Source organism: Poecilia mexicana, unplaced genomic scaffold (assembly GCF_051168715.1).
Source record: "Poecilia mexicana isolate PSO_F unplaced genomic scaffold, ASM5116871v1 scaffold_2, whole genome shotgun sequence".
NCBI lineage: Eukaryota > Metazoa > Chordata > Actinopteri > Cyprinodontiformes > Poeciliidae > Poecilia > Poecilia mexicana.
Window position 1 is genome coordinate 26,065,337 of NW_028263371.1, and position 26,438 is coordinate 26,091,774.

General features: G+C 41.6%; 1 protein-coding gene across 1 annotated transcript in view; it reads right to left on the reverse strand.

Moving 5' to 3' along the window:
- Window positions 1–1,389: 1,389 nt before the first annotated feature.
- Window positions 1,390–26,438, reverse strand: part of mgat5 (alpha-1,6-mannosylglycoprotein 6-beta-N-acetylglucosaminyltransferase) — a 48,172-nt gene continuing 23,123 nt past the window's right edge. Inside the window, exons 4-17 of the mRNA XM_014981597.2 lie at window positions 25,032–25,108; window positions 23,941–24,030; window positions 21,126–21,197; window positions 20,235–20,396; window positions 18,925–19,094; window positions 18,576–18,710; window positions 15,837–15,970; window positions 13,206–13,339; window positions 6,846–6,995; window positions 4,789–4,935; window positions 4,597–4,713; window positions 4,332–4,406; window positions 3,521–3,678; window positions 1,390–3,408 (exon numbers count right to left, since the gene is read on the reverse strand). Of these exons, the coding sequence (XP_014837083.2) occupies window positions 3,210–3,408; window positions 3,521–3,678; window positions 4,332–4,406; window positions 4,597–4,713; window positions 4,789–4,935; window positions 6,846–6,995; window positions 13,206–13,339; window positions 15,837–15,970; window positions 18,576–18,710; window positions 18,925–19,094; window positions 20,235–20,396; window positions 21,126–21,197; window positions 23,941–24,030; window positions 25,032–25,108 (1,820 nt within the window). The 3' untranslated portion in view covers window positions 1,390–3,209. The remainder of the gene's footprint in view (window positions 3,409–3,520; window positions 3,679–4,331; window positions 4,407–4,596; window positions 4,714–4,788; window positions 4,936–6,845; window positions 6,996–13,205; window positions 13,340–15,836; window positions 15,971–18,575; window positions 18,711–18,924; window positions 19,095–20,234; window positions 20,397–21,125; window positions 21,198–23,940; window positions 24,031–25,031; window positions 25,109–26,438) is intronic.

The window sequence follows — 26,438 nt, forward strand, 5'->3', positions numbered from 1 at the left end:
TGTTTCCCTCCGACTCAGAAAAAGCAAACAGAACGTCTCTGTTCGTCTGGTGGACCGAAGATGCCGTGGTGGCGGGTTTCGCTGTAGGCCAGACCACCGTGTCGGCACTAACAGGTGACTCCACACCTGACACAGACAGACTGTCAACTCAAAACTGACTCTTACTGACTAGCATGTGGCCCCTGCTTCCCCTTGTGGCCGTTTGAAGCGAAAGTGAAATGTGCATTTCGAGTTTTAAAATACAATGAGTTTATTTGGCTTTTGACGGTTACATTTACAGATTTACCTGTGGAAAATTGATGGAATAGGAGCTTTTAATTCAGAAATCTTCCCATTTTGACTGAAACTTGTTTGTATTGAACCAGCAAAAAGTAAACATGATTTCGCTTAAGGCCGAGCGTCTCCGTTTCTGTAAAATCAGTTGAAGTTGGTAATGATCTTTATATTTGCATAAATTAATCAAAAATAAAGAAACATTTATTTCACAAAACTATATTGAACATTTTAAATAAGCAATTTATGAATAAACTTACATTTAAAGACTATTTAGAGTGAAAAGTTTTAATAAATTAATGATGCACTTAAATAATTATTACATAAATTATCATTTGACACAATTCAGTCTCCATAATAGAGCAGCAGTTTGGCATTAAGCTTAGAAAAAACAAATAGCAAGTTTATCCCTCATAGTTTTAAGATTAAAAAATATGGATAATACATTTTTACTATTTTTCTAAAACTGTTGAGAAAAAATTACATTTTGAAAACTTCATCCATTCATCCCCTCCTGGTGTTTAATATCATCTTCGATGTCCAACGTTGTCCCCAGTTTATTTCATCTCCAGTGCTTAACATTGTTTGCCGTATCTGGAATGTTTTACTTCATCTCCAGTGTTTAAACCAAAGGGAAACTTTTCTGGAGTTGAAGTTTTGATAAACATTTGATAAACATTGGCAATAATGTCGTTATAACCACCTTGTAGAAACACACAGCTACAACTCGCATAACAGCTCAAAGTCGAGCATATTAGACCTAAAAACTTACTAAGATTTTTACCTCTTCATTGAGCCATAAGGGTGACTTGAACCCACAACCATCAGGTTTGAATTACAGAACCTTAAACCACTACAATTATTTTTCTAAGTACATTTTTTGGGTTCTCACTAATGGACCACATGAAGATCTCACTCACCTGCAGGATCCATTTTTTTGTATTAAATAGGATGTGCTTTATACTTAAATATAATAAATGACTAATTTGTGCCCTGATCATGTTTTATAAATTAAGAGGTGGGTAACATATTACTTTCACCAAATTAACCCAATCAGATGCATCCTAAACATTATACACAGTTTCTGTGATGTTGAAGAAATGCAGAAGCTGAGCCATTTGTCACAGAAAGAAGATTTATTTAAAAATAAAGCTGTTTCCCTCTGACTCAGAGCAAACAAAATGTCACTGTTCACCTTTTGGCTGATTGGACTGCAATCGTCACTGTTAACGAGCAAAAAAAACTGATATGGTTGGTGCCCAGAACAGATGTCTAGAAAACAAACTGAGGATGTGAGGTTTGAGTAACGTAAATAAGGCTTTTGGCTGCAACTTAAACCAGGTTCGCCTCACAGCTGCAGATTTATCAGTTTATTCCACATCTGCTGCTAGGATCCAATTTACTCTCATTACTGTCAGACATGTAGATGATTGAGGCAGAACCAAACCAAAAACACCAAAAGGCACATTTATGTCTAAAAACTTCAAATACTAACTTGGCAGCAGATCATCGACCTGTTAAACAAGTGAACATGAATCGTGAATTTCTCCAAATACGTTTAAAACAGCCCAAAATGTTTGGGGTGAAAAGAAGAATATTTGTCTGGGAGTCTGTCTTAAGAGACAGAGATGAGACAAAAACAGGACATTATTATTTCAAAAGTAATCAAACTGCTGAAGTTTTTTCCCAATATTTTCTTCAAGATTGACAGGAAATCTCGTCAGACTTGATGTTTGAATTTGAGCCGTTTTGCATAGAATAAAAAAAATAAAAACTTCAGTTTCTATCTGAGCAGAGCTGGTATAGAAGTCAACCTAATGGATTCATTTTGTCTCATCTCATGTCTAAAAGCCACAGAGTTGCAGACAAATCTCCTTTTAAATCATACATTTCATAATTTCATTCTTAAATTACCCTCCATAAATAAAAATCTTTAGACAGAAAAAAGGAAAATAAAGACAACCCCGCTATAAATAAAAAAAAAACATTCCAGCAAAACACAGCCATAGAGATCTGCGTATAAAATAAATATATAAAAAAAATTCAACTCATTAACAATATACAGTGTCACTAAAATCTTTTTATAAACCTCTGATTACCATAGTGCATTTTTTTCCCCATTTATTACAAGAACTACAAAGTTTTTTTTTTCTGTAATTTTCCTATAATTTGCAGGCAAATTAAAATCCTAATGATTATCCAAGAAAGAACAGGGAGGTTCTGCACTGCAGGAACGCTGCGTTGGATGATTTCACTGCTTACATTTGCTGGACAAAACGTTTTCTACGAGTTTAGCTGGTCGGTTCTACATGGAGATGCTGCTGGATGGCTGCAAGGTCATCGTGTTTGTCACGTCTCTATCGGCTACGACACAACGGCATGGCGACCCCGTACGCTACTGGCCTTTTGCAGAATCAGACTCACTAATAGTCAGCCGCTCTGAACGTAAATGTGCAACTTAAGCAAATAAAAAACGTAGACCAACTCCGACTTTTCCACTTTAAAACTCGCAAATTAAAAAAATCTAAATGTCTGCTCTCGTAGAGACGGTTACAGTGTGAAACTGAGTTCTTCTTCAGCTTATGCAAGTGTGTGTGTCCAGTCCAGTGCAAACCTACCTAAAGAATAACAGTGTCAGATCTGGACGGGAGGAATGGATGGAGCAGTTGGAGTGGCTGCCAGTAGGGGGCGGTAGAGTCCTTTAGTGTCTCTGATATGAGCTGCGGGTTTACAGTCTGACTCACTCAACTCCCTTTGTTCATTCAAGTAAAGAGCCTCGGCGCCCCCTGCTGGTGAATCAGAGTAGTCGGGCGCTCCGGTTGGCTACAGGAGTGTCCCTTCCTGCAGCTGGGGGAAAATAATAAATATGAACACACACAGTTTAGAAAGTCTGTGTGTCGGCCCCCGCCTCGCTTCACTCCAGCAGCCTGTAGCTGCTATAGGCAGTCTTTACAGAGCGCCACCTGGCCCTTCATGTAGTCACGACACGGGCAGATGCGCCGCAGCGTCTGGTGGGCGCCGGCGCAGCTGAACAGCAGCAGGTCCGACTGGAACACGCAGTGGTGGCGGCTTGCGCTGTAGGCCGGGACCACCGTGTCGGCACTGGACTCCACCGTCTTACAGGTGATGCCATACCTGACACACAAAGATTTTCAGCTCAGAATCAACATTTTTACCGACCAGCATGTGGTCTCTGCTTCCCTCTTGTGGCTGTTTGAAGCATTGCGAGTGCGTCACTGAGTCTTACCTTTCCAGGTCTTTGTCTTTGTTCAGGTGCTGGAAAAAGGAGGGCTCGCAGATGAGCTGCGCCTCCTGACACACCTGTTTACACGACTGACCCAGGTCGGCCTTTTTGACCTGCAGAGCGCTGAGGGGCGGCCACATGACCTGACCGTGGCAGAAGTCCTGACAAAACAAAACAAGTCTGATGTGAGACAGATAATCTGTGAAAAAAAAAAGAAAATTGAGCTCCTCTGCCTTCTTCCTGCGCTAACTACAAACAACCAATCAGAGCCAGGAGGCGGGTCTTAGTGCTGTTAATCATACTCATGTACATGCTTAGACTCTTCCCCTGTTTCTGATTGTTTTTTCAGTGTATTTCTGCCAATAGCAATAGTAGAAACACAGGGAGGAGCCTGATTTTTTCCCCATCAGATTATCTCTCATACTGACCATGTTCATGAGTTGCACACTGCAGCTTTAAAGTTCTCCCAGACCTGCCTGTGTTTATAGTTTGTCGTTAATGCGACTAAATGTAAACTTCATCTTTGGTTACTTCTTGATTTCACTCTGTTGTTCATCGACTTCCTCGACAGCAGACAAGAGGAAGTGTGTGGGAAGTTTTTCAAAACAGGATTCTCATGACTTGCTGTTTTATTATTGTGAAAACACAACATTATGAAGCAAGCAAAGGGAGTTCACCCTGCAGGGATGTCAGCCTTAATAACCTCCTCATGCTACCAATTAGAAGCTAAGATGATTAGACCTTAACTTCTTCATGGCGCCTGAGGAAAAGCAACTACTGAAGAGGCTCCGGTCTCGTTTTGAGGAATCGGTACCTGGTTCTCGATGAAGGCGTTGACTCTCTGCAGCATCCCCTCACAGGTGAACTCATAGGGCAGGTAGGGCTCAATCTGCCCACAAAACACAACACATTAATTCAAGATAACCTGGACAGATTTGTGTCTGATGTTAAAGAAACTGCAGCGAGTCAAGCTGGAGCTGCGGCCGCTACGGATCACAAACCATACAAAACGCTTCAGGCCAGAACAAAGCTTTTGTTCTGTTCCAGAGCTCAACAACACCAGGCGTTTGTTCCCCTACCTTCTGGCTGAGGATGGAGCGCAGCGCCCGCTCCACCTCGGCAGAGTTCTCGATGTCCACCGTCCAGACGTGGGGCTGACCGATGTACACCTCGGCGTACGGGTGCTGAGACGTCAGCTGTGGGCGAGAGAGCAGCGGTGAGGAGAAGAAACCAGAGACGGGTCATTGTACCGCGCAGCTGAGTTCACTCACCTCCCTCAGGGTGGGTTTGCCTTTGAAGAAGTCTGTGTTCTTACTGCTCTTCGGCGGGGTGAACTTGGGGTTGAGGAAGGCGCAGCCGTTGGCGATGGCCTCCAACGGGGCGGGGCCTTCGTAGGGGAAGGACAGACCCACAAAAAGCTGAAATAAAAGAAGAAAACAATCAGTTTCCTACAGGTTCTGCGTTTGATTCTTGCTGCAAGTATCGACTGATCACTTATTTCCCAAGGTTAAGGAAATAGGCAGCGATAAATTGATGTGCACTGTTTGCAGTTTTCTGGTCGATTCAGATTTTTTCTTTTTTCTCAAATGTTGAAAATATACCAAGAAAGTTTCTGAGTCACTATTATCAACTGCAAACACGTAGTTAATAACCTGATGAGGGAAAAGAGGACAGAAGTTGATTTTTAGACCTTTGCAGAGGTAAATAAGATCACTGATTTATCGGTGCACCTCTGCTGGTTTAGACTCACCCATGCAGATTAAATACTTCCTATTTTTATCTGTGGTATTTACCAATTAAATGATGTTCTAGTTGTTGTGCTAGCAGTTTTTCTGAGCTAACCAGGCTACAGCAGCAGAAAAGTTCCTTTCCTGTCTCCGATGAGTTTCTGCTATCGAGTAGTTTGAAACAATCATCATCAGCACAAAATACGGTCGAGCCGGCACATTTCCTTACAGCAACAAGGAAGGGAGGCTGCAGGAATGTCAACGTTCAGATGGAGACATGATGAAGTTTTCTAGAAAGCGCTTCGTACGTCCAGAGTCAAGCTTGTCCACAACAACAGCCTGCTGTTGACACAATGCTGCATTGTAGGTTAAAATATGCCGCTGCTCACATGACGCCTCAGTCTCATGCTGATCATTCTGCTCTTTGGGCTCCTGCAGTGTCTATTCCACGCTCCACCAGCAGGTGGCAGCGCGACACATGCGTTCCTGAATGTTTCTCCTCAGAGCTGAGAAACAGAGGAGCTCTATTTATAGGGAGAGGAGCGAATCTAACCAGACTGAAGGACTCAGAGGGAGGAGCTCATGGAGAACAGCCAGCATCTCTGATGCCACTGCTGTGGATTAAAAGAAAAAAAAAACTACAGCAATCAATGAGGAATATGGCTTTGACCCACATTCTCCCCATTAGCTCTCATTAAACAATCCTGTTCACATGGAGGCAGAGCGCGGCGTCGCATTCGACCGGATGCACCACACCGACGCGCTTTCAGGAGATGTTAAAGTGTCTCGTGTGTGTTTTCACACTCTTTCTCCTCCTAAAGCAATCATTGCATCAGCCTGCTGCTGATCAGATGGGTGTAAAACATCCACAGCTCCAAACAGGGAAAACAACCTCTGTTTAAAACCCTGCAATTAATGCATAAAGTTTAGTGGAAGGAAAATAAAATACAGCTTAACAAAAACAATCAACAAGCGAGATTTAGTCACATTTTATGTGCTTCGTGAAGCAAATTATTATAATAGCAAAATGAAATATTTCAACACCAGTGGATCCTGTCACTGCTGCTGAGATAATAAAAGTTATTTCTGCCTTTGTTTGCGCTGACTGCAGGCTGATCATGTTTCCAGGAACGAGAAAGAGAAAAAGTCCTCTCCACAGCTATATGTAAATTCTCCACCAAAAAGGTGACAAAGACAACAGCCGTTATGCAAACTGTGACCGAGTGACAAAGAGCTTCCACAGCTGTGGATGCAGCAGATGCTGGAAAAACACTGAATCCGAAAATGTCTGCCACTTTCTATCTGAATCCACGGCAGACTGATCAGATTTGAATTTGTCTTTCCTTCTGGTCTGTAATCAAGCGTCGCTTCTTCTGTTGAAGACAACAGAAAATGTTTGATCAGTGTATAAGAGAGAGTAACGAGAGGAAGGAGAAATCTTTGATGCAAAACATCTTTGATCACAGACGCGTCTCGGTTTGTTTCTGGGAAACACAATATTGTTGGTTAAAGCGGCTCCACAGTGAGCAGAACTACAGAAAAACTCCTTCGATCTCGATTGGTTTCCTCTGAAAAGCTCAAAGCGAAGTCGTCTGCCTCACCTTGGTTTCTCTCAGCAGGAACTGCAGGTCTCTGCCGCTCAGGATGCCGTGGTTCTTGACGTAGCTGGGCAGGTAGACGGTGCTGGTGCCGTGCACCGTCCCGTGGACCTCCATGTAGCCGTGGATGATGTCCAGGTAGCGCTCCTTACCCTGCAGCAGAGGAAACCAGTTCTTTACTTCTGTGGAAACAGAGCTGACCATCTGGAGGAGTTAAAAATAGCAACACTGTGGGGCAAAATCTGAGCACACATTATATTATTATTGTTACAGTCTGGCTAATCTGCTTTCATTATGGCTAATAAAACATTTATGTCCCAGGAAGCTCTGCCAACTTGTGTCAGAGTTCATCTGAGATCACCGGAGTTAAATTCCAGTCATCAGAGCCGCTGGCTTTATGGATTATCTTAACGTTAGACAAGATGCTGTAAAGCAGAGGTGTCAAACTCATCTCCCCTTTGGGCCAAATCAAAAAGCTGAATGTTCTGCAAGGTCCCAGAATGTCTTGGTACTGTTAAAATATCAATAAATAGCTGTTTGTTTCAGCATTCATATTTGAGCTAATGTATCACATTAAAGGTGACTTTTTATTAATGTTTGCATCACAGACTATAAGCTGACATCCAGTCAGGATGAGGCTTCAGCAAACCCAATATTGTTGGCCAATTTTGAGAAAAATTGCAGTAAAACTCAGAAAAAATGTGGAGTTTTGTTGATTTTGTAGATTTGTGAAAAACTAGAGGGACTAATTGATGTAATTTAGAATCTAGAGGGCCACATTAAAAACTATACTGGGCCAGATTTGGCCCCCGAACCTCAACTTTGACACCTGTTCTGTAAAATAATGATGTCTTTATATTTTTAAGTTATTGCAGTTGTATAAGAAAAATATTTACATCTTTTGGTTGCATCCACCAACATCAATTTATTTTATAGGGACAGCAAGTCATTCTGAATGACAGCAAAAATCTGCAAAGTGTGGCATGCTTTTCCCCCCATCCTCCAGTATCCATTTCCAGTTTTTACTACTGGTTGTACTAATTTTGCTTCCTCCTTTGTGTTGATCTGCCATAAAATCCCACTAAAATACACTTGCAGACAGTAAAATGCTTTTCCAAATGTCTCAAGACTCTACTGCAGATAAAGTTGTGTCATTTCCTTCTTTACAGCAGGAAGTCGCACAAACACCTCGGAAATATCGATTAAAAATAGCGAAGGCACCCAGGAGGCAGTAACACCTTTTAAGTGACACATTTACACACTCTCTCTGCTTCTGTGTGTGTGTTCATGCTGACTTCAGACCTTCCTGTAGGGGCTTAAATTTCAGGTAGCCGCTCGTCCGGGTCCCTGAAGGCTCCGCTATCAGATGCCTCCAGCCAGCCTGCTGTAACTAAAGCAGCCTGGTGTGTGTGTGTGTGTGTGTGAGTGTGTGTGTGTGTGTGTGAGAGAGAAGCCCTAATTAGGAGGTGAAATTACAATCCTCTAATCTTTTCACTCTGGAGAACTGAGCGAGGATTTGTGTTTGTGAAGGGCGGATTTACAAATAAAGAAGTCAGAAATAGAAACAGGTGCATGCAAGTAAATGCATGAGAAATTCATGTTTTCATCTCAGGCTTCTGCCTGCAACTTGCTGTAAGAGCAGGAAGCAGATGGATGGATGCTCTGAGCAGAGTACATGCTCAGAGAGTCATAAAATTACTGCTTGAGCTGGCGAGGCTGATTGAAGCTGCAGGAGGAGGAGGGACGGAGCTTTATGGCCGTGTAAATCAGGGGGAATTTGTAAACTCTGGCTCTGAGGAAACGGGAGGGTTGACTGACGAGCAACCTGGGAGGGAAAGCGCACCGCCTCTCAGAAACGAACCGGGAATTGCATTTAATTCTTTAGATTACAAACTTATTTAAGTAGGAGCAACTTTTTGTTTTGTAATTTACAAAACTTCGGGGTCGACCAACATTGTCCGGGATCATCAGGATGCAGACGGCAGCGCTCGGTGGGTTCAACATCAAACAGTCTGCAGCCGTGTCCAGACTCAGAACTGGAAGCTCGTCGGTCAGAATAAAAATTCACTTCAGACGCTCTGGAGTTCAGCTGGAAAAACGTTATTTTCCCAGCGTAACGAAAATCGTCTCTGATCACCAGGATGAAAGCTGCAGCTGAAATATGGAAACGTTTCCGGATGATGAAGTGACTCTTGGTCCGACTTGTCGTTTATCTGGCTGCAGATTAAGAGTCTGAAGGTTTTCATATAAAGTGTGAGTGACCTTTGAACCGTAAGAAGCATAATTAATCAATAACTGATTGACTCACCTTGATCATACACGGTGGAAAACGTGACACTTTCCAGTACAGACTGGATTTACACAACTTCCTCCAAGTTATAAAGAACGTCATTATTGAAGACCTAATAATAATCTTACCAACCTGTTGAAATGGTGACTGTTTTATTATTTTTAGAAATTGTGCGGTACTCATGTTCTTAAAGGGCCGGTTGTGACACGATATATTAATAAAACCAATTAAATAGTTAAAATATCAGTAAACAGCTGTTTGTTTCAGCATTTTGTGATTGCTTTAGTGATTTTTTTGCAATCAAAATTGTACATTTTGTGGTGCCAATTAAAAATGTTTGTTAGGAATGTTTGCGCCAACATATGATGTTAAATGTGACTTTGTATTAGTCTGTTTTTGAAAAATGTAGAGTAAAATCTGGAAAAATGTAGATTTTTGTTGATTTTGTGTGAATTTGGCAGATTTGTGGAAAACTGGAGGGATTTATTGATGCAATCTGGAGTCTAAAGAGCCACATAATAAGCTACAGCGGGCCAGATTGGGCCACCGGGCCTCGAGTTTGACACATGTGCCTTAGATCAACATTTAGCTTCTTTTATAAACTGTGGAGTACTTACTACTTTAGACCAACATTTATCTTTATACTTTTAATATTGAAGCCAGACCTGGAGAAACTCTAGTCTAGTAATCTTCAACCACCTTTGTAAATGTTACTGTTGTTTTCTCATATCTTAGCTATTAATCACATATTTTGTTGTTGTGTTTTGATAAATGAAGCCTATTCAAACCAGCAGCCCATCTATAACCATCTGAAAGCCGTCCAGTAACTAGTTGTGGTGTAATAATATCCAGAGGTGCTTGGAGTGCAGTCAGGAAACCCTGTTTCTTCTCAACGCTCTGTTACGGCCCATTAGACAGAATAGCCAGAATCTATTGGTGTTTGGTGTTCTGCCAGAGTTTCTTTTTTTTTTCTTTCTGCTTTTGGATTGGGAGACGGTGGAGCAGCAGCAGCAGCAGCTCTGTGACGGCTGACGGCTCGGTCCCCGCTGTGCGGCTGTGGGCTCCAGCATCCAAGCTGAGCATATGTGAGGAAGAGGAGGAGTAAACACTGAACACGGCTTCGTTCATACAAAGATTACATTCTTATCCGCCTTTCTTAGTTCACATTTAACCCCAAACGCCTCCTGTATCATTTTGAATATCGTGCTAGTGGTCATGTTAATCATTTAATCATCTTAAAGTGCAAATTTGTTATTTTTTCTTCCACTATTCTATTGTTTCTAGTAAAAAAACAAAACAATGGAGAGACAGAAAGTGTAGAAGACATCATGACAGATCAGGTTTACAGCTGAACATAATAAGCCACCATAAAGCTGGCAGTAAACACACCTGAGTGTGTGTTTATGAGCCTGAATCACCTTACTTTGTATAAGCCATCTGTGTGTGTGTGGGTGTGTGTGTTGTTCCTCTTTCTTCATCATGTTGTCTGATCTGGAGCCAGAGGCCTGCAGCTTTCACCTCTCTGTGCATCCGGCTCATTCTCACCTTTCTGCCTCCATGAATGCCTCCTTTCACCACCAAAATGAGACATACTGAAGAATTCACATGGGCTTAAACCTGGCAAAAAAACATTTCTAAGCTTTTTTTTTTTTTTTTTTTTTTAACATTTTCAATATTTTACTAAAGATGGATGTATTCTTCATCGATCAGCTGTGTGTGTAAGATAGGGGTAAAGAAAAGGCAGGAAGTCACTCTCTGCTGCCTCGCACTGCATCTCTACTCCTTCAGCTGGGGTTGCCATGGAAACGGACATCTCTGAGGTGGTCTGGCCATTTTATTTCAAGTCTCCCCACCGACATCCTGGATCTTTAATGGAAGCGGTTCAGCACTAATGATGATGCTGACCTCCACACGGATGCAAACGAAGCAGGAAGTGGTGTGGAAAGCTGCACATTTCCAACCAGACGCAGCCGTAGCGTGATTTATGTCTGAGATCAGCAGGTGCTTCAGAGGAAGAGCCCGTCATGTGTTATTCTGCTGCTTATCAACCCTTTGTGGCGCAGCAGGGAGATTATGTTTGTCCTGCGCTACAAGCAGATTCATGCACACACACTCTAACCTGATCTAATATGGCAGCTCCTGCGCGCCAACGTACACAAGCAAAAGATTCAATTTACGAGCTTTCCAGTGTCTGTAAATAACTCCCACCCTGAGGCGCTTCGGAGTTAGATTCTTGTGTTTCTGCATCATAGGACTTGCTCTAAAAGGAAAAGAACGAGAGAACGGGTTCATCATCATTGCTGCTGCTGCTGCTGCTAAAACCGTGTGGTGAAAACATGGGTGTAAATGACGGTGCGTATGCAGCGCTGGTGATTCGTCAGGCTGCTTCCTTCACGCAGCGTTTCTCTCTGTACACTCGCAGGATGAATGTGGCTGCTGCACCTGTGCTCCTGAGCATACTGATCAGCCAGAGAGAGAGAGAGGGGGGCGTCCAAACAGGCTGGAGTTTATCTGAGGTCTATTACTTTACTAAGACACATTCATTCTCAGCTAAACATCCAATCTGTGGAAGGAGAAACCAGGCGAGAGTCAAGATAACAGGGGAAAACTACCTAATATCATGATAGCTTCACAAAAATTGGATGTTAAAATGCATGAAGCTGCTTTTAATTTAATCAAAACAACAGGCTTTAGGATGCTACCACTGCAGAGACCAATATCATATCAATAGATAACACTTCTGTTTGAATAATCAATAATTTCACTCAACTCTGATTCAGAACCGCACAGGATTGTGGGGGATGTAGGCAGAGGAAAGGTTGTATCTGCTCAGCTTCACAGTTAGCCAAGCTAGGTTGGTGGAATCAACTCACTCACTCACTCACTCTTTGGTTACCTAGCAACTCTCATTCTTTGGTTACCCAGCAACAGCCTGTTCAGAACTAGCGTAGCAGCAGTTTTAAAGTTTCATAAAAATTAAAAACAATGTGGAGAAGGAAAGTTTAACCAGTATAACAGGATTTCAGATATTTAAAACAAAAAACTAATCAATAGTTATCAATATTGATCAATTTGAAACACTTATACTGTGACATGTTTTTCAGACATGTTGTCCAGCACTGCTGCTGCATATTACAGAGATATAAACTCATGTTTTTCTGACTTCTGATTTTTGTTTCCAATCCGTGCATCTGGCTGTCCAAGTATTGATTAACTGATTGGTGCGATGTGGTTGCACAGCAGCAACCAGCTGTGCGGTGGGACGAGTTTACGTCTTAGCAAATGTTAAAAATCGTACAATGTGTGCCAAGACAAAAGACGAACACTAATAATAGACGAATAGAAATATTAAAACAGACTGCTACACGATTATTCATTTGATCGTTGAGGATCCAAAACAACAACCTATTTTTCTTTAATGATCTCATTAGACCTTTCTGAGCGATAACCCACAACACCCACTACTTCCTGTTTAAGCTAACAGGAAGAGGTTTTCTATATGCTACAAAGAGACACTCCTCTGTTTATCGTGTCAGTAAAAGGTCTTCCAGTAAAGATAACGATTCTGTCGGCGTATTGTTCCTGACCTCTGCAGAAACCAGAGTTTTTCTGAAACGAGCCACTGGCACCGACAATCGCAGCAGATTTCCAGCGTGCATCATTTAAAAAATGCACATGAGTTAGCAAAACGAACCCTCTGGAGCGCAGAGCAAGAGATCCGAGAAGAGCACAATCTAAAGGGACAAGAGAGGGAAACAGAGTCGGTCTATCAGCTCGTTATCAGTCAGCCCTAAAACGGCCCTTTAATTAAAAGCAGTAGGTAATGAACACACTCGGGAGCCTGATTAGCAGCTAATGCCCCTTGCTGTGAGCAATGGGCTCCCCCTCTCTGCCTGCCCTCTTTAAAGCTTCACCGACTGGCAGACTCTCAGCCTGAAAACCAGCAACACCTTCACATTTATACCCTCATAATGCTGCTTTATTCACTTTATGCAGATGGAAAGATGGACAAGTTCAGGTGTGTTGGAGCAGCTTTAAAAATGCTATCAGGTTTGAAAAACGTCCCACCGTACCTTCCAGAAGTTGTCTACTTTGCCATAGACGAGCGACTGGTTCTGCCTCTTGATGTCGTCGATGTGCCTGAAGTCGCTGGCGTTGAGGTGCTGCTCCACAACGAAGCCCAGAAAGCTGTTGTCTGGGGTGTGAGCTGGAGTGGAGGGAAGAAAAAGACACGGGAATCTCAAAACTGTGTGAAAAGTTGTCTTTTTAAATCTACACATCGTAAACTCTGAGGGACACGAATGCTACTCCCTTCGACTGCCAAGCAATGACTGGTAACTATGGGAACGGGAAGATGAGCAGGTCAAAGGCGGCAGCCGAAGCTGGCAGCGCCTCACCTCGCTGCCATCTGTCTTGTAAAACAAATGAGAGTCTGGACAGGAACAGAAGCAGTCAAGAGCGAAACCAGCCTGATATCGTTTCAAATGGGAACCGCCGTTTGCAATAAGAAAGTTATTTTCTCTGGAGTTTTTTCTTCAGCTGAGGTTTACATAAAAAAAAAAGCCTGAACAGTTTGCAATGTCAAAAATGTGTATTGCATGAATGAAAATGAATCACTATATTTCTACTCTGACAGAAAGCAGAAAGCCACATTACATCTAAGCTAATATAATCCAAAGTATTCACATTCAAAAAGGAAGGACTGTGCTGGATTGGTTAGCGCGGTCGCTCCAACTTTGCATGTGGAGTGTGTGTGGAGTGTGTGGGTGGGAAACAGGAATGTGGGAGGATGTCAGCAGATCAGTGTGAGCAGGAGCCACGCGAAAACAAAAAAGCAACTACCATCAACACCTGCAGGAATGTAAGGATCACAAAGACGCCAAAATGGGACAGAAACATCAACACCAGCGTGATTCAGCACATCTGCTCCACGGCGCTCCTCGTTTGCATCGTCTTTCAAAACAACACTACGCCTGGTTAACAGGCAGCGCTACAAACAGGCCACGCTAGCACTCGAGTAGCAAACTGGCCGTGTAAACAGGACGGGCTGCTAATTAGCGCTCGGCCCTCTAGATGCTTTTGGCAACAGATGCCTCCTCTCCCACCAGAGCCGCCACTCAAAATGTCACTCAGCTTGCTACAGTTTCAATCGCTATTAGCTAACAAACAGCCTGGGAGGACAGCGCTGCTGGAGAAGCAGCTGCTCGGTTACTACTGATCAACTTGGGGAGTCGGGAGATAAATCTGCTTCATGATAAAGCATCAACTTTCTCTGGAAGTTCATTTTCCTTCTCTGGTTTGATGTGAAATAAACCCAGGCAGAAAAAAAAAGTCGGATTTCCAGGATTCAGGGAAAGCTTTCTGGAGCTACTTCTAAAGAATGTGTTGGAGAGAAAAGTTAATATTTAAAAGAGGGAGAAAAAGGTATGCAGACAATGTAATCGATTGAATCAGACTGGCAGATCGCCAATGCCTGCAGCTGAATCTCCTACATGCGTTTCTTTTCCAAGTCTAGAAGGGATTAGAAGCAGCAAATAACCAAGAAATTTGATTTTATTTTACAAGCTAGAAGAAAAAAGTTCAGTTTGGGAAAACCAAACTACTTTCTCCTCCTTTTTGTCTCCAGACTGAAACTAAAAGGACTTGCAGGCCATTTGAACGGAAAGCAAACAGCAAGAAAACACTCGCTGCAATCCCAACTGTGATATAGATTAATGAGGTCGTTTCTGCTCGGTCTTGTCTTATTGACCGGAGACCAAACAGTCCAAATTCCCCGGACTCAGTGATTTATGGAGCCAAACCTAATCGCAACAAATGAACCAATCACAATCCACAAGGAGTTGTTTTCAAACCCAGAACCTTCTTGATCCAAGTAAACATGCAAGGCACAAAAAGATGTGAGACAAACAAACGCTGAACATCGAGGCTGTTCAAAGTGTGGCCTCGGGGCCATTTGTGACCCTTAAAATTATTTTGTTTGGCTCAAAACTGCAAGTCTAGAAAGATAAAAAAAAAAAAAAAAGTAAGGCAATAAGGTAAATTTTGTAGTTTGAATTTGCCCATTTTAAGTAGAAAAAGTTTGTAGACGGCATCATCTTGGCACATTCTGATACAATAATAAAAATGTCTAGAAGCAGTTAATTCAGTCCTTAATATCGTCCTACAAATAAAGATTACTGCATTGTAAAACCATAATGAGAACATGTAATCTGTAGCCTGAAGGTAAGGCGCAGCTCAGAAGAGAAAAGGGAGAAAAATCCCCAGCGTTTTGTATCTGGAACCAATGCCACGTTGTGGGTTTAACACTCGGACCAAACCACAGAGCACTTGTTTCACCCGAGATATCATCTAACCTAGCGCCTCTTAGCTAGATCTTCAGTGTTTTCTGAGAAAGACATACCCTATTCAGCAGACAAAGGGGCTATTCAGGTGCGCTTGAGCTCCTGGCTTCACCTCGCAAACTGGAAGAGCGGGGGTAACATTTCACTTTCTCTTGGCCGTGGGGAAAAGGTCAGCACCCCAGGGGGGCTTTGCCCTCTTCCTCCTGAAAACATGGCTCCTGCTCTGCCTTGGGAAATGGAGTTGATGCAACTACCAAGAGGGGCTATACAGTACAACGGATTTAAACTTAGCAAGACCTGGAAAACAATTAAATTCCAGACTTTTCTGGACTTTTCCGGGCTGTGAAGGAAATCCGGACTTACGGAACATGGTGTTGAACTGCTGTGGGTTGAGGTTCCACTTCCCCCACGGCGTCTTGTGACCCTTGGACTGGGCGTAGTGGGCGTGGTTGAACTCTGGCTCCGTCCCGAAGGAATCCAGCACGCGCAGCATGCACCTGTAGTGCAGAAAAACAGAGGAGAAATCAGAGTTAAACTTTAACTGCTGGCAGAAACTACAACTACAATCAAAGTTGTTAGTTTCTGGCACCAATCGGAAACTGTTTATAGCTACTAGTTAAAACAAGCTGCCATTTTACTACACCTGTTAGCTACTGGTAAGTCATGATTCTCTTCTTGTTGATTTGGTGACTGGAGCAAGATCCTCAAAACTCAATAAAACCTAAAAATCATATAGGTACATTGCAAAAAACCAGCCAATTTAAAGACTTTGATAATGTCTTTAAATTTAACATTTAATTGTCAGATGAAAACACAGTTGAGTGAGCAACACGGCAAACTCAAAGGTCACGGCACAAAATTAATTAGACCACATCCAGGGGAAGGGAATCTTAAACTGGTTGCTGACCTTTAACTCAAACTCACTCCCTGCTACTCGCTTTTGCTTTTCTAGATGATGTTTTGGTTGAATTTTCTCCATGTTAGTGGCGTTATTATCCCTGAGCAACTCGAGCAGAAAAACATCTTGTTTTTCAGTGATAGTCCGCCCACTTTGATAACACACATCTGGCTGTGTGAACCGTGGGAAGGCCCTGGGAGAGCAGATCCACCAGGAGGAACCGTTCTACTGAAAGTAGAGCATAAACAGAGAGCCCACATGCTATCTCCAGAGGGAAACAACCTTCATCTGTCCCTGGTAGGTAGACCTTCAACTGGCCTGGATCGTTCGAAAGCCGACAAATGCATGGCAACGCTTAATTTAACCCGACTGATCATGGAAGTAGAAGGATGTAATCCAGATGAAGTGATCCCTGATGAATACAAAAGATTTCCCCGTTTCCACAATGTGTGAGGACGTCATGGAAACTTGAGCCAGCGTCACTGAATGGGAACTCTGAGTCAGTTTTTGTGGTTTAAAAAAAATAATAATAATAAGCTAAACACATCTAAATACTTTCAGTTATTTTTGAATCATTTTGTCTCATGAGGAAAGTATTTGGCTGGTATTGAGAGAGGAAACAGACACAATGAAGTTTCCTAATACAGTCATTTCTACATGGAACATCCTGTATTTACTTCTTCTAATAAAATGCTAAACCTGATAAACAATAGTAGCTGTTGCACATCGTGTTGATTTTCATCCACATCAGTTTGAAATGTGAACATTTAGTCTGTTTGTTGGAGTTGGGTAGGTTCTGTAGGCTGGTTTATTGGCTTCATATTTGCATACGGTGCAATCGCAAAGCAATCATATTTCCTGCAGCCAAGCTGATGCAAAAGAGTTTCAATTTCCAAGGAAATGACAGATAAAAATCTCTCATATGGCTTCAGTTTTCTCAATGGAAAACTACTTGATGGCAGAAATAAGGAAAATGGAGGAAGGAGGGAAACAAACATAATTTTTTACAATGATGCGTTCTTATAAATAAAAAGCTTCTTTCTCCTCTATCATCTTATCAATGCACCCAAGGATTTATAGGGAAAGTAACTGACATAAAAGTAGGCAAAGTATGTTTTTTTTTCCTTGTGATTAGAGATAACATTTCCAGCAGCTCTACACTTCCTTCATAAAACCACATAAACAGCTTAATGTGGCTTTAACAGCTCAGATATGAATGTGTAGCAACAATGCAGAAAAACACTAATTGGACCTCCCATTAAGCCCGAGGCGAAATCAATTTCCTCTGGGCTCGGCGCGAGCAGATGGGGTTTAAGGTGTTACTTCACAGGGAAACAAAAGGTTTGTGACAAGCAAAGAGGAACCAGCGGAGCCATTAGTGCCCCAGGCTTATTGTTGCCCCTCTTTTCCTGTCAGGAGGAGCAGGCAGGAGCTTTTTCCAAACAAACCAGGGTGACCTAATCTACAGTCCTCGACGGGGCACTTTGAGAAAGAATAGACTGGGCCGGTTACAGTGCTGTAAACAAAAGGTAGACCTCGGGCCGTTTGGGACGCTGCGGTAATGTGTGAGCAGAAAATAGACCCATTGTACCGACAGACAAACTTCCTCTCTGAAACATGGGCAGATGTGACTGCAACAGCTAAACCACAGAGGGGACAGCATATGGGTTAAATACCCAGAATGCACTGCAAAAGTATTTACACCTTAAACATTTTCACATGTTACATTACCTGTGCTTTATTTTGATTTTATGAAGCTAAGCACTTTTCTTTGGCTGAATATTTCCATTATTTTGTTTCAGTCATTTCTTACAGCTTTTATTTTCTCATAACTTTAGTATTTCTTTGTGAGCAAACAACATTCAAACAGTATTTTACAGCGTTTGGATTTTTCATGTTCATGACAGGCGTTATGTCAGTCTTATGCACACCCCTTCAAATAAAGTGTTACCGAAAAAAATATACACAACGTTGGAAGAAACCCCATTGAAAACCTCCTGGTTGCTCCACCAAAAATGGATTTCTGAAATCTTTCTGACATTTTCTTTGCACTGCATCTTTTTTTTCTGCAAATAAGTGTTCATTTTATTCAAACATATACCCATAAAAAGTAATTTAAAGTGCTGTACATACATCTATCTGAAAATTTCCTGGGTTATTTAACAATAAAAGGAAGATTAATGGCAAACAAATGAAGCTCTTACTGGTAGTGGACCCAGGAAGGGCCGAGGGTCTTCTTGAACTGGGTCAGACCCACGATGTCGATGTATATGAGCTCCACCACCTTATCCCCCTGAGTGGGGCAGCTAGATTTGTTCCCCATCACTTTGCGCATGATCCTGTGGAGTAAAAGTTGCAGTGACCAAATAAACATTTGACTAAACCAACAATAAAAAAAACAAATAAAGTCACTAAGCTGAAGAAGGCTGTAAATCTTCGTTTGCAACTCATGCAAACGAAGATTTACAGAGGAAAAAAAGCGGCTAGTTTTACAACAGGTTTGAACTTTTATGTTTCACTTCTCCTTTAATAAAACATCTGTAGACTACTGACTCTTTGAGCTCAGCCAGCGATGCTGAGATGCGAACATCATGGCCCAGGAGGTACAGCGTGGTTATGAGGTCGCTCCACTGGACCAGCTCCCCCAGCGGGCCGCCGCTGAAGGCGTTTTCTGCTATCTTGAAGCCCGACTCCTTGGTGAGCAGGCCCAAGTGAACCAGGATCTGCCAGGGAAGGAAAGCAGAAGATTAAACACCTGACATCTGGATGTGGATTACAGAGAAGTGACTACGGGAAATCAAGCAGAACAGAGCTCATGTTTAAACTTTGCTGGATAGTAAATTATCCCAGAGGTTAAAGTGATAAGTAATAATATTGTTTTGAGATCATTTTCAAGTGCAGTAAAAGTAATGCAAGAATGGATTCTCAAAGATGAATACATTTTAAATTCTAATGAACAAGATGTTTTAAATATCCAAAGTAAATAAACAAAATGACAAAATTAATTATGAAGTCTCTAAAAAAGATTGTTTAAAAAAAAAAAGGCTAGTTGAGACCAAAACACCAGACTGAAAACTTTGTCATCCAGTTTTTGGTAGAAAGAGAAAAACGATAAATCATGCAAATGGAAATTATTGATTTCATTTTAATTCGATTAATTGAAAAGGCTTTGACACTTTAAGACCAAAGTTTTAAATCTCCGCCTGGATATTTTTTGCTTATTTTAATTGTTTAAATGTCCTGTGAGTAAATATATTTGCTCATTTATCCATAACATCAACTTTCAATATCTAACAAATTATTTTAGCAATTTACTGTATTAAAAGCGTGTCTCATCAGATTAGTATCACTCGGCAGGAGAGAAATTACCGTAATAACCTGATAGTGGTTGGAAAGCGCAACGTCTCCCCTTTCAGAAACTGTTGAAATTTTTCAGATGGTGCAAAGTGTGGCGGCGTTACGGTGCTGCAAATTCGGATGGATCATTGCTGACACTTTCGGTCTGCAAGGGTTAAACAGCAATGCTTTCAAAAACCCTCAACATGTCAACTTTTTCTATACTTTAAAGTTCACAGCACAGGTCAGGTGCTTTGGATCAGCACCACCAATTCCCCCTAAGGCCCAAGGAAAGTGTGGAGTACATAATGCAGAGCTGGATCCATCATCCATGTCGCTCCGCTCCCCCTCAAGCTAAAGTAGGACAGTCTGGAAGTGTGAATAAGTGCTTGGCTTTGTGTTTGCATCCTCTCTGGAGACGCGACACCATTGGACGGTTGCGCAACTCCCGGGAAAATCTCCAGCTCGAGTCTGTTTTGAAGAATCTTCTGATAAATCCTGGGAGCTGCGCCACGCATCGAGCTCACCTTCTTCTTCCGCCGCTTGGTCAGGTTCTGCTTGGCGGCCAGAGAGCGGATGGCGCTGACCCACGGCTCGGCCATCCGTTTGATTCTCATCATCATCCAGCGGAACTCCTCCCGTTGTGACATGGAGTGGTAAAGCCCCGCGAAGCTGGTCCGGATCTCCGCCTGCCCACACACAGACACACACACAGACACACACACAGACACAGTTTACACCACTCGAGAAAGCAACTTTAAGACCCAGCTCAGATCAGAGCTGCAATATGATGAACAAAGCATTTTTTTATAAAGAGATTTGCTGTTAATCATAATGTTGCAACATGTCAATCTCTTCCTGTGTTGTAACAATCCTGATGAGCAAACTTGTGCAAAAATGTGGAAATGAAACAGAGGCAACCGCAGCAACGGTGGAAAGCCTCGGCGAACAAGATGAAAAGCCACAGAGCCATTACCAGCTGCTAAGGTGGCTGGAACAAGGCTGTTGTGGGGCATTAGCATCCCTCATCACGACAGGAAATCACTTTCGCAGACTGAACCAATTAAAATCCAGCCCTGAATTAAAATCTCTAAAGCCCGCCTCTCCAGCGCCGAGGGCTCAGGGCTGTTGAGGCATCCAGAGAGGGAGATGAAGAGTGCTTAATATTGATTCATTCACAGCAGAGAGGAAGAAGGGGAGTGCACGGGGGGAGTGTTTTTGTTAAGTGCTGATTACTGTGGACCGGACACAAGCCTGCAAGCATGATAAGAGCAGGCTGGTTACTGCTGGGCTGTTTTAAAATATCACAAATATAGCTGCAAATCAATTATATTAAATACAGATTTTTGCTCAGAAGCAGGTGTATGGAGCATGATGTTGAAAAGCAGCTGAGGAGTTTTAAACCACCAGATTCTCACCTGTCCAGTCCGGTCAATTTCCTCATTCAGGATCTTCAGCCTCCAGGGCAGACGAGGGCACCAGTTTTCCACCTAAAGAAGAAGAAAAAGAAGACAGATCCTCAGTTACCTGCATGTTTTGACTAAAACATGCAGGTTTTTTTAATGAGGCCAGCTGCTGTTTTCTGCCTCTGAACGTGGAACGGTGAACTGTAAAGCACAGCTGCGAGAGTTTTCACAACATCAGATGGTCATTAGAAAAACATCACTTTATGTTTCTGCACTTGTTCCCAAGAAAAGCAAGGAGCAGTTTTAAAACATCTGTGGGATGATCGAGAATTTCTGCAGCTTCATTAACAAATACTCCATAATTTTCCCCTTGCAGCTTTACTAACGTTGTAATCAAACATTTCACTGGGATTTTAAGTGATCACACTTGTGTGAAGTGGAAGGGAACGTTACAAGGTTTTTAAAAATCCTTTACAAATTAAAATACTACAAATGTGACCTGCATTTTAATTCACTTTCCTGTGAGTCACAGCTTTGACCGTAATGGATGTCCATCAGCTTTGAATGTCTGGTAGCTGAAATTTCTGTTCATTATTCTTTGCAAAAGTCAGTTTTAATGGTTAGCATCTACAGACAACAATTTGTCACAATAGATACTAAATTTGATTTATGTCTATAGCTTAACTAGATAATTGTAGCTGTAGCTCCATGTTTAGTGAGTTTCTCTTCCTGCGTTTAGCTCCATCAGTGATTTATCGTAGCTGCCTCTCCACAAACAAAATCACTAAATTTTGGTCGGAGCTCTTGGACGTCAGATTTGTTCATAAGTAAAACTTTCTGTTAGCTTAGGGTGTTATTTTATAGTCCAAAATTGTTTTAAACTTCTCTACAACTGAATCGCTGCTGATGCCGTTTGCTCACCAATCCTTTGAGATTAAAGATCAATAATTTATTAATTAGGTGACATAAGAAGTCACCACTTCACCAAACAAAGTGCAGAGTTTCAACATGTAAAAACAGGAAATATATTTGCAAGGAAAGACATAACCTTCAGGGTTTCCCCCCATGTATTATAAGCCTGGCGGGCCACCAGGCTTTACTTGTGCCTCCACCAGTCTTAGCATTGTTTTTTTTACTCAAGTGTTTTTAAAATGTTTGCATTTTTTAACACAAGTTGGTGTTCAGATATTAATCTTTCAATAACACGATTATCAAGTGATATTTTCAAATTTCCTGTCAACTTTAAACATTTTTTGAACTGAAAAACACGACTGCTCTAGTGTTCAACCACCGGTCTTAGCACGTTTTCTGGGGGAAACTTTGACCTTTGTATGCCGACAGTCAACATACGAGCTGGAAATGTTGCTTTTGATAGAAAGTAAACGAGAAAGTACCACCCCTCCACAAGCGGGAGTTAATTTGTACCATCAAGAACAGATACGCGTCACTTTTCAGGAACTGCGATTAAATCAAATCAAGTCACTCCCCAGCTCTCACTGTCTGCATCCACTTCCTCTCTGATCAGCCAACACCGACGTGCAAATCACTAAGAATACCAGGGGGAAAACCACGCTTCTTTCTTTTTTTACGAAGTAGTGTTTGTTTACCCTCCAACTCCAACCACAACACCTGCACATCATGCTGATTAAGCCCCGACCATCCACTTTTGACATCCATCGCGATAAGTCGCCCTCTCCGGTTCGCCCCTGTGCAAGGTTAACACGGCACTCCTCACATGAATTATGCACGCTAACACACGCGCTTAAAGTGTGTGTGTGTGTGTTTGTGTTAACAGATGAGGAGAAGCGCTGGAGAGATTGATCGCATCCGTTTTCTGGATGAGAAATATATGCGCGTCGCCGTGGCAACCGCTCACATGACTCCAAGCGCAAGGGAGTGGGTTTGGATTAGCTGAAACAACAGAGACACAGAGAGAGCTCTTCTGTTTGTGTTTTTATCACAAACATTTCTGTTTCCTGTTTCCATCGCTATTTTCATCCGCTGCGCTTTAGGTTTTCTTCTTTGCCGCCTGAAAGGCTTTTAGCTTGTATACAATATTCATAACTCACTATTTCCAGAACCGGAGCCACGACTGAAAACTTACTTTTGTTAAAATCATTCAGCCATCTGCCATTATTCATGGTCAACAAAAAAAAAAGAAAGCTCTCACTTGAAATAGCAGATGTTAGATCAACTGATAAAACTTTGTCGGAAGAGCAGGGGAAAAAAGAGGCAATTTGAGGAATAAAAAGCAAACAGAGACGATAACGAAAAGCAGCATCGCTTTTTGGAGCAGAGAAGATAAAAGCCAGAGGAGCAGATCTGAAATTAGCATATACTTAGATGAGTTAGAGATCAGTGGTGGCGATGAATTTAAAACATTTCTTCTTCAGCTTTAAAGACTTCAACTAAGCCTCATAATATTTCATTTCACCACCTGGAAAACAGAAAGTCTAAAAGTGTTCCCTGAAGGAACATGAGCCGCTATACTTTAAGGCTCGTCAATAATGAATGACTCCATCTCTTCCCGGTGTGCCGAGGAAATGTGAAGTCAGTCCATGTTTTTTCCCTTGCAGGCTAAAAACTCATCCCTTCAAATAGAAAAGTCAGTGAATCATCTCCTTTGTCATCTTCTCTGCAGGACACTCATTTACTTACATAAAAAATTTATCCTTTATGTCATTCTGATGTTCTCTGCAAAAAAAATTACATTTCCATCCTTTTCTTTTTAAGATGTAGCAACAAAAACACAAATATTTGATATCTATTCTAGATTTTAAATCTAATCTAAATTGAAACGTTAAACAGCTGTAAATGACAGACGCACCTCGCTGAGGTAAATAAAGAAGGAGCAGGTGGAGCCGTCCACGCCGTAGTTGGAGTAGCAGGAGTCGGAGCGCCACATCTCCTTCATCCACTGGAAAAAAGACGAGAAGAAATAAAACGTTAGCCTGCTGCAAATTAAAGAAATTCACAAGCTTTTAACAGAGTCTGAAACTAATGTAAAGGGACCAAAATAACCTTTAAGGAGTTTAATGTTTCCATTTGATGCCTGCTGTTTGTTCACAATCTGTGACTGTATGAAATCCGACTGGAAGCATTTCTGTGAGCTCACTACATCATTCACACTGACTTGTAGTGACCCTATTGGAGCAGCGAATAGGAGAAATGACACATCTGATCAGGCCTTGGCACACAGGTTGTCTGGGTGGCGTTTTATTTGAACCACAATCAAATGAGGTCCATAAAACTGCAGGAAAATTGATTCATCAGATGTTTAAGAAGAAAGTTAGGAAGATTTGACTGCAGTGGGACAGCAGTTTAGGGACTTTTCATGCTTGTGTGTAATGTTAGCTATGTTTGGGTGAGTGTTTTGACACTTGGGTGTGAAAAAAACTGTTTAAATTTAGATATTAAAACCAAATGGTTAAATGTTAAAATATTATGATAGTACCTGGTAAAAACATGTCTTTAGTTAACAAGCACACTTGTGATTCATCTTCAATAAAAATACAAAACAAAATGTTCGATTTTTCCCCAGAAGGAAAACATAAAAATCCATCCAGCAATAAAAAAAAGGAGGATATGAATGAAACAGTCTTGTTAGTAACCCAAACGGCTGAACTGCTATGTCATCTGCCTGGAATTAAATAGCGAATGGACTCAATATGGCAGTGATAAAATGTTCTGTTTCCTATTTGCATAGCCTTGCAACAGATAATTTATCATTCTAGTGTGTGAAGTGGGTGGTAACATGCAAACTGTGTGTGTGCAAATATGTATCAAGTTCACAGGCTGGGTCTTTCCAGGTCAGCCTCTTTTTTAAATAAAGAAATAAAAACATTGCACAAAAAAATAATTGGAGTAGAACAAAAAAGCAGGAGCAGATGGAGAGATGAGTGTGTGTTTGTGATTCACCTTGATCTTGCCCTCGCAGTGAGGAAAACCATCCAGAGGCGGCAGCTCGCACTTCTCCTGGGCTCCGTTTAGGAGGTCTGAGGGAACGCAGGGGGAAACGGGAGAAGAAAATCAATAAGGTCGACCGGGTCAGCCATAAAGTTTATTTTTTTTATGGTCTGCAACTTTGACACCATCACACACTGGAGACGACAATTTAGAGGAGAAACTTTAGGATGCTGCAGTTTAGAGGAAAGATGGAGCGGAGACAGAGCATCTCACATTTCAGAGAGATAATAAGACGACTGGGAACAAAAAAAGTACACTGAATAGTACACTAAACATGGTGGTAGCAGCATAATGCTGTGAGAATGTGTTTATGATAAAGGAAGCCGGAAGACATGACTTATTTTTATCTGGTTAAGAGCTTGTTATGTGTTAGAGATTAAAATGTGATAGGGACAAGTGGTAAATAATCTATAGTCCATCACAATAACAACCACTCACCACCAACAAACCCAGCAACTTATAAAAACCTTCATCTTTCTCCGACCCATTTCCTCACAACAAAAGGTGATGCTGAAAGCATCACAATCAGACAAGCCTGCAGGGTTTTCTTTCATGCCTGATCTCCAGGCAAACAATAATTTGTCCTGACCGTCATTCAGAGATGCTGGCTTCATCAGAACTGACGTTTACTGGCAGAAGGTGAAAACTGTGTCAAAATAATACTTGGAGCAGAATTATATGGTTTCAATGTAGGTAACATGTTTAAAAAAATAATCAAAAAAGAGGTAACGTTATATGAATAAATAAAAAGTAAACAAATTTATTGAGAGTGGGAAAGTGAGGCTATTGTTAGAAGCAGGGCGGACCTGCTCGGCTGGCTTTTCAGGTGCTTTCCTGGAATTATGCAAGGCAACAACTGGTTACTATGACACAAGGAGCAGCATGACATCAGCTAAAAACAATGTCTTATGATAACCAACATCTGCTTTAAAAGATTACTCAAACACAGTTCGTAAATGTTGAAAATGCGTACATTAAACAACATTTTGCACTGACTGCCGAGAGTTGCTAAGCGCTAAATAAATTCAAAATAGTTAAAGGTTGTTGTTTTTCTTAAACAAGCTTCAATGAAATCACAACATTAAAAGAGGAACTTATTTTAAGGCTGTTTTCACGTCCTTAAAAGTGTGAAGGAACTACATGCAGTTAAAACCACATATTCACATACACAATAAAACAGAACCATTTGCTTCCTTAATGTCTGACATTTAACTTACAGTCAAATAACTTTAAACAAGGATGATGTCACTTTTGCTGCAGGAGGGACGGGTGCATTTCACAAAACAGCATCAAGTGGAAATATTGAGACAATATCATCTTCGAGATAAATGTCTTTTTTTTAATGAACAATGGTTGACA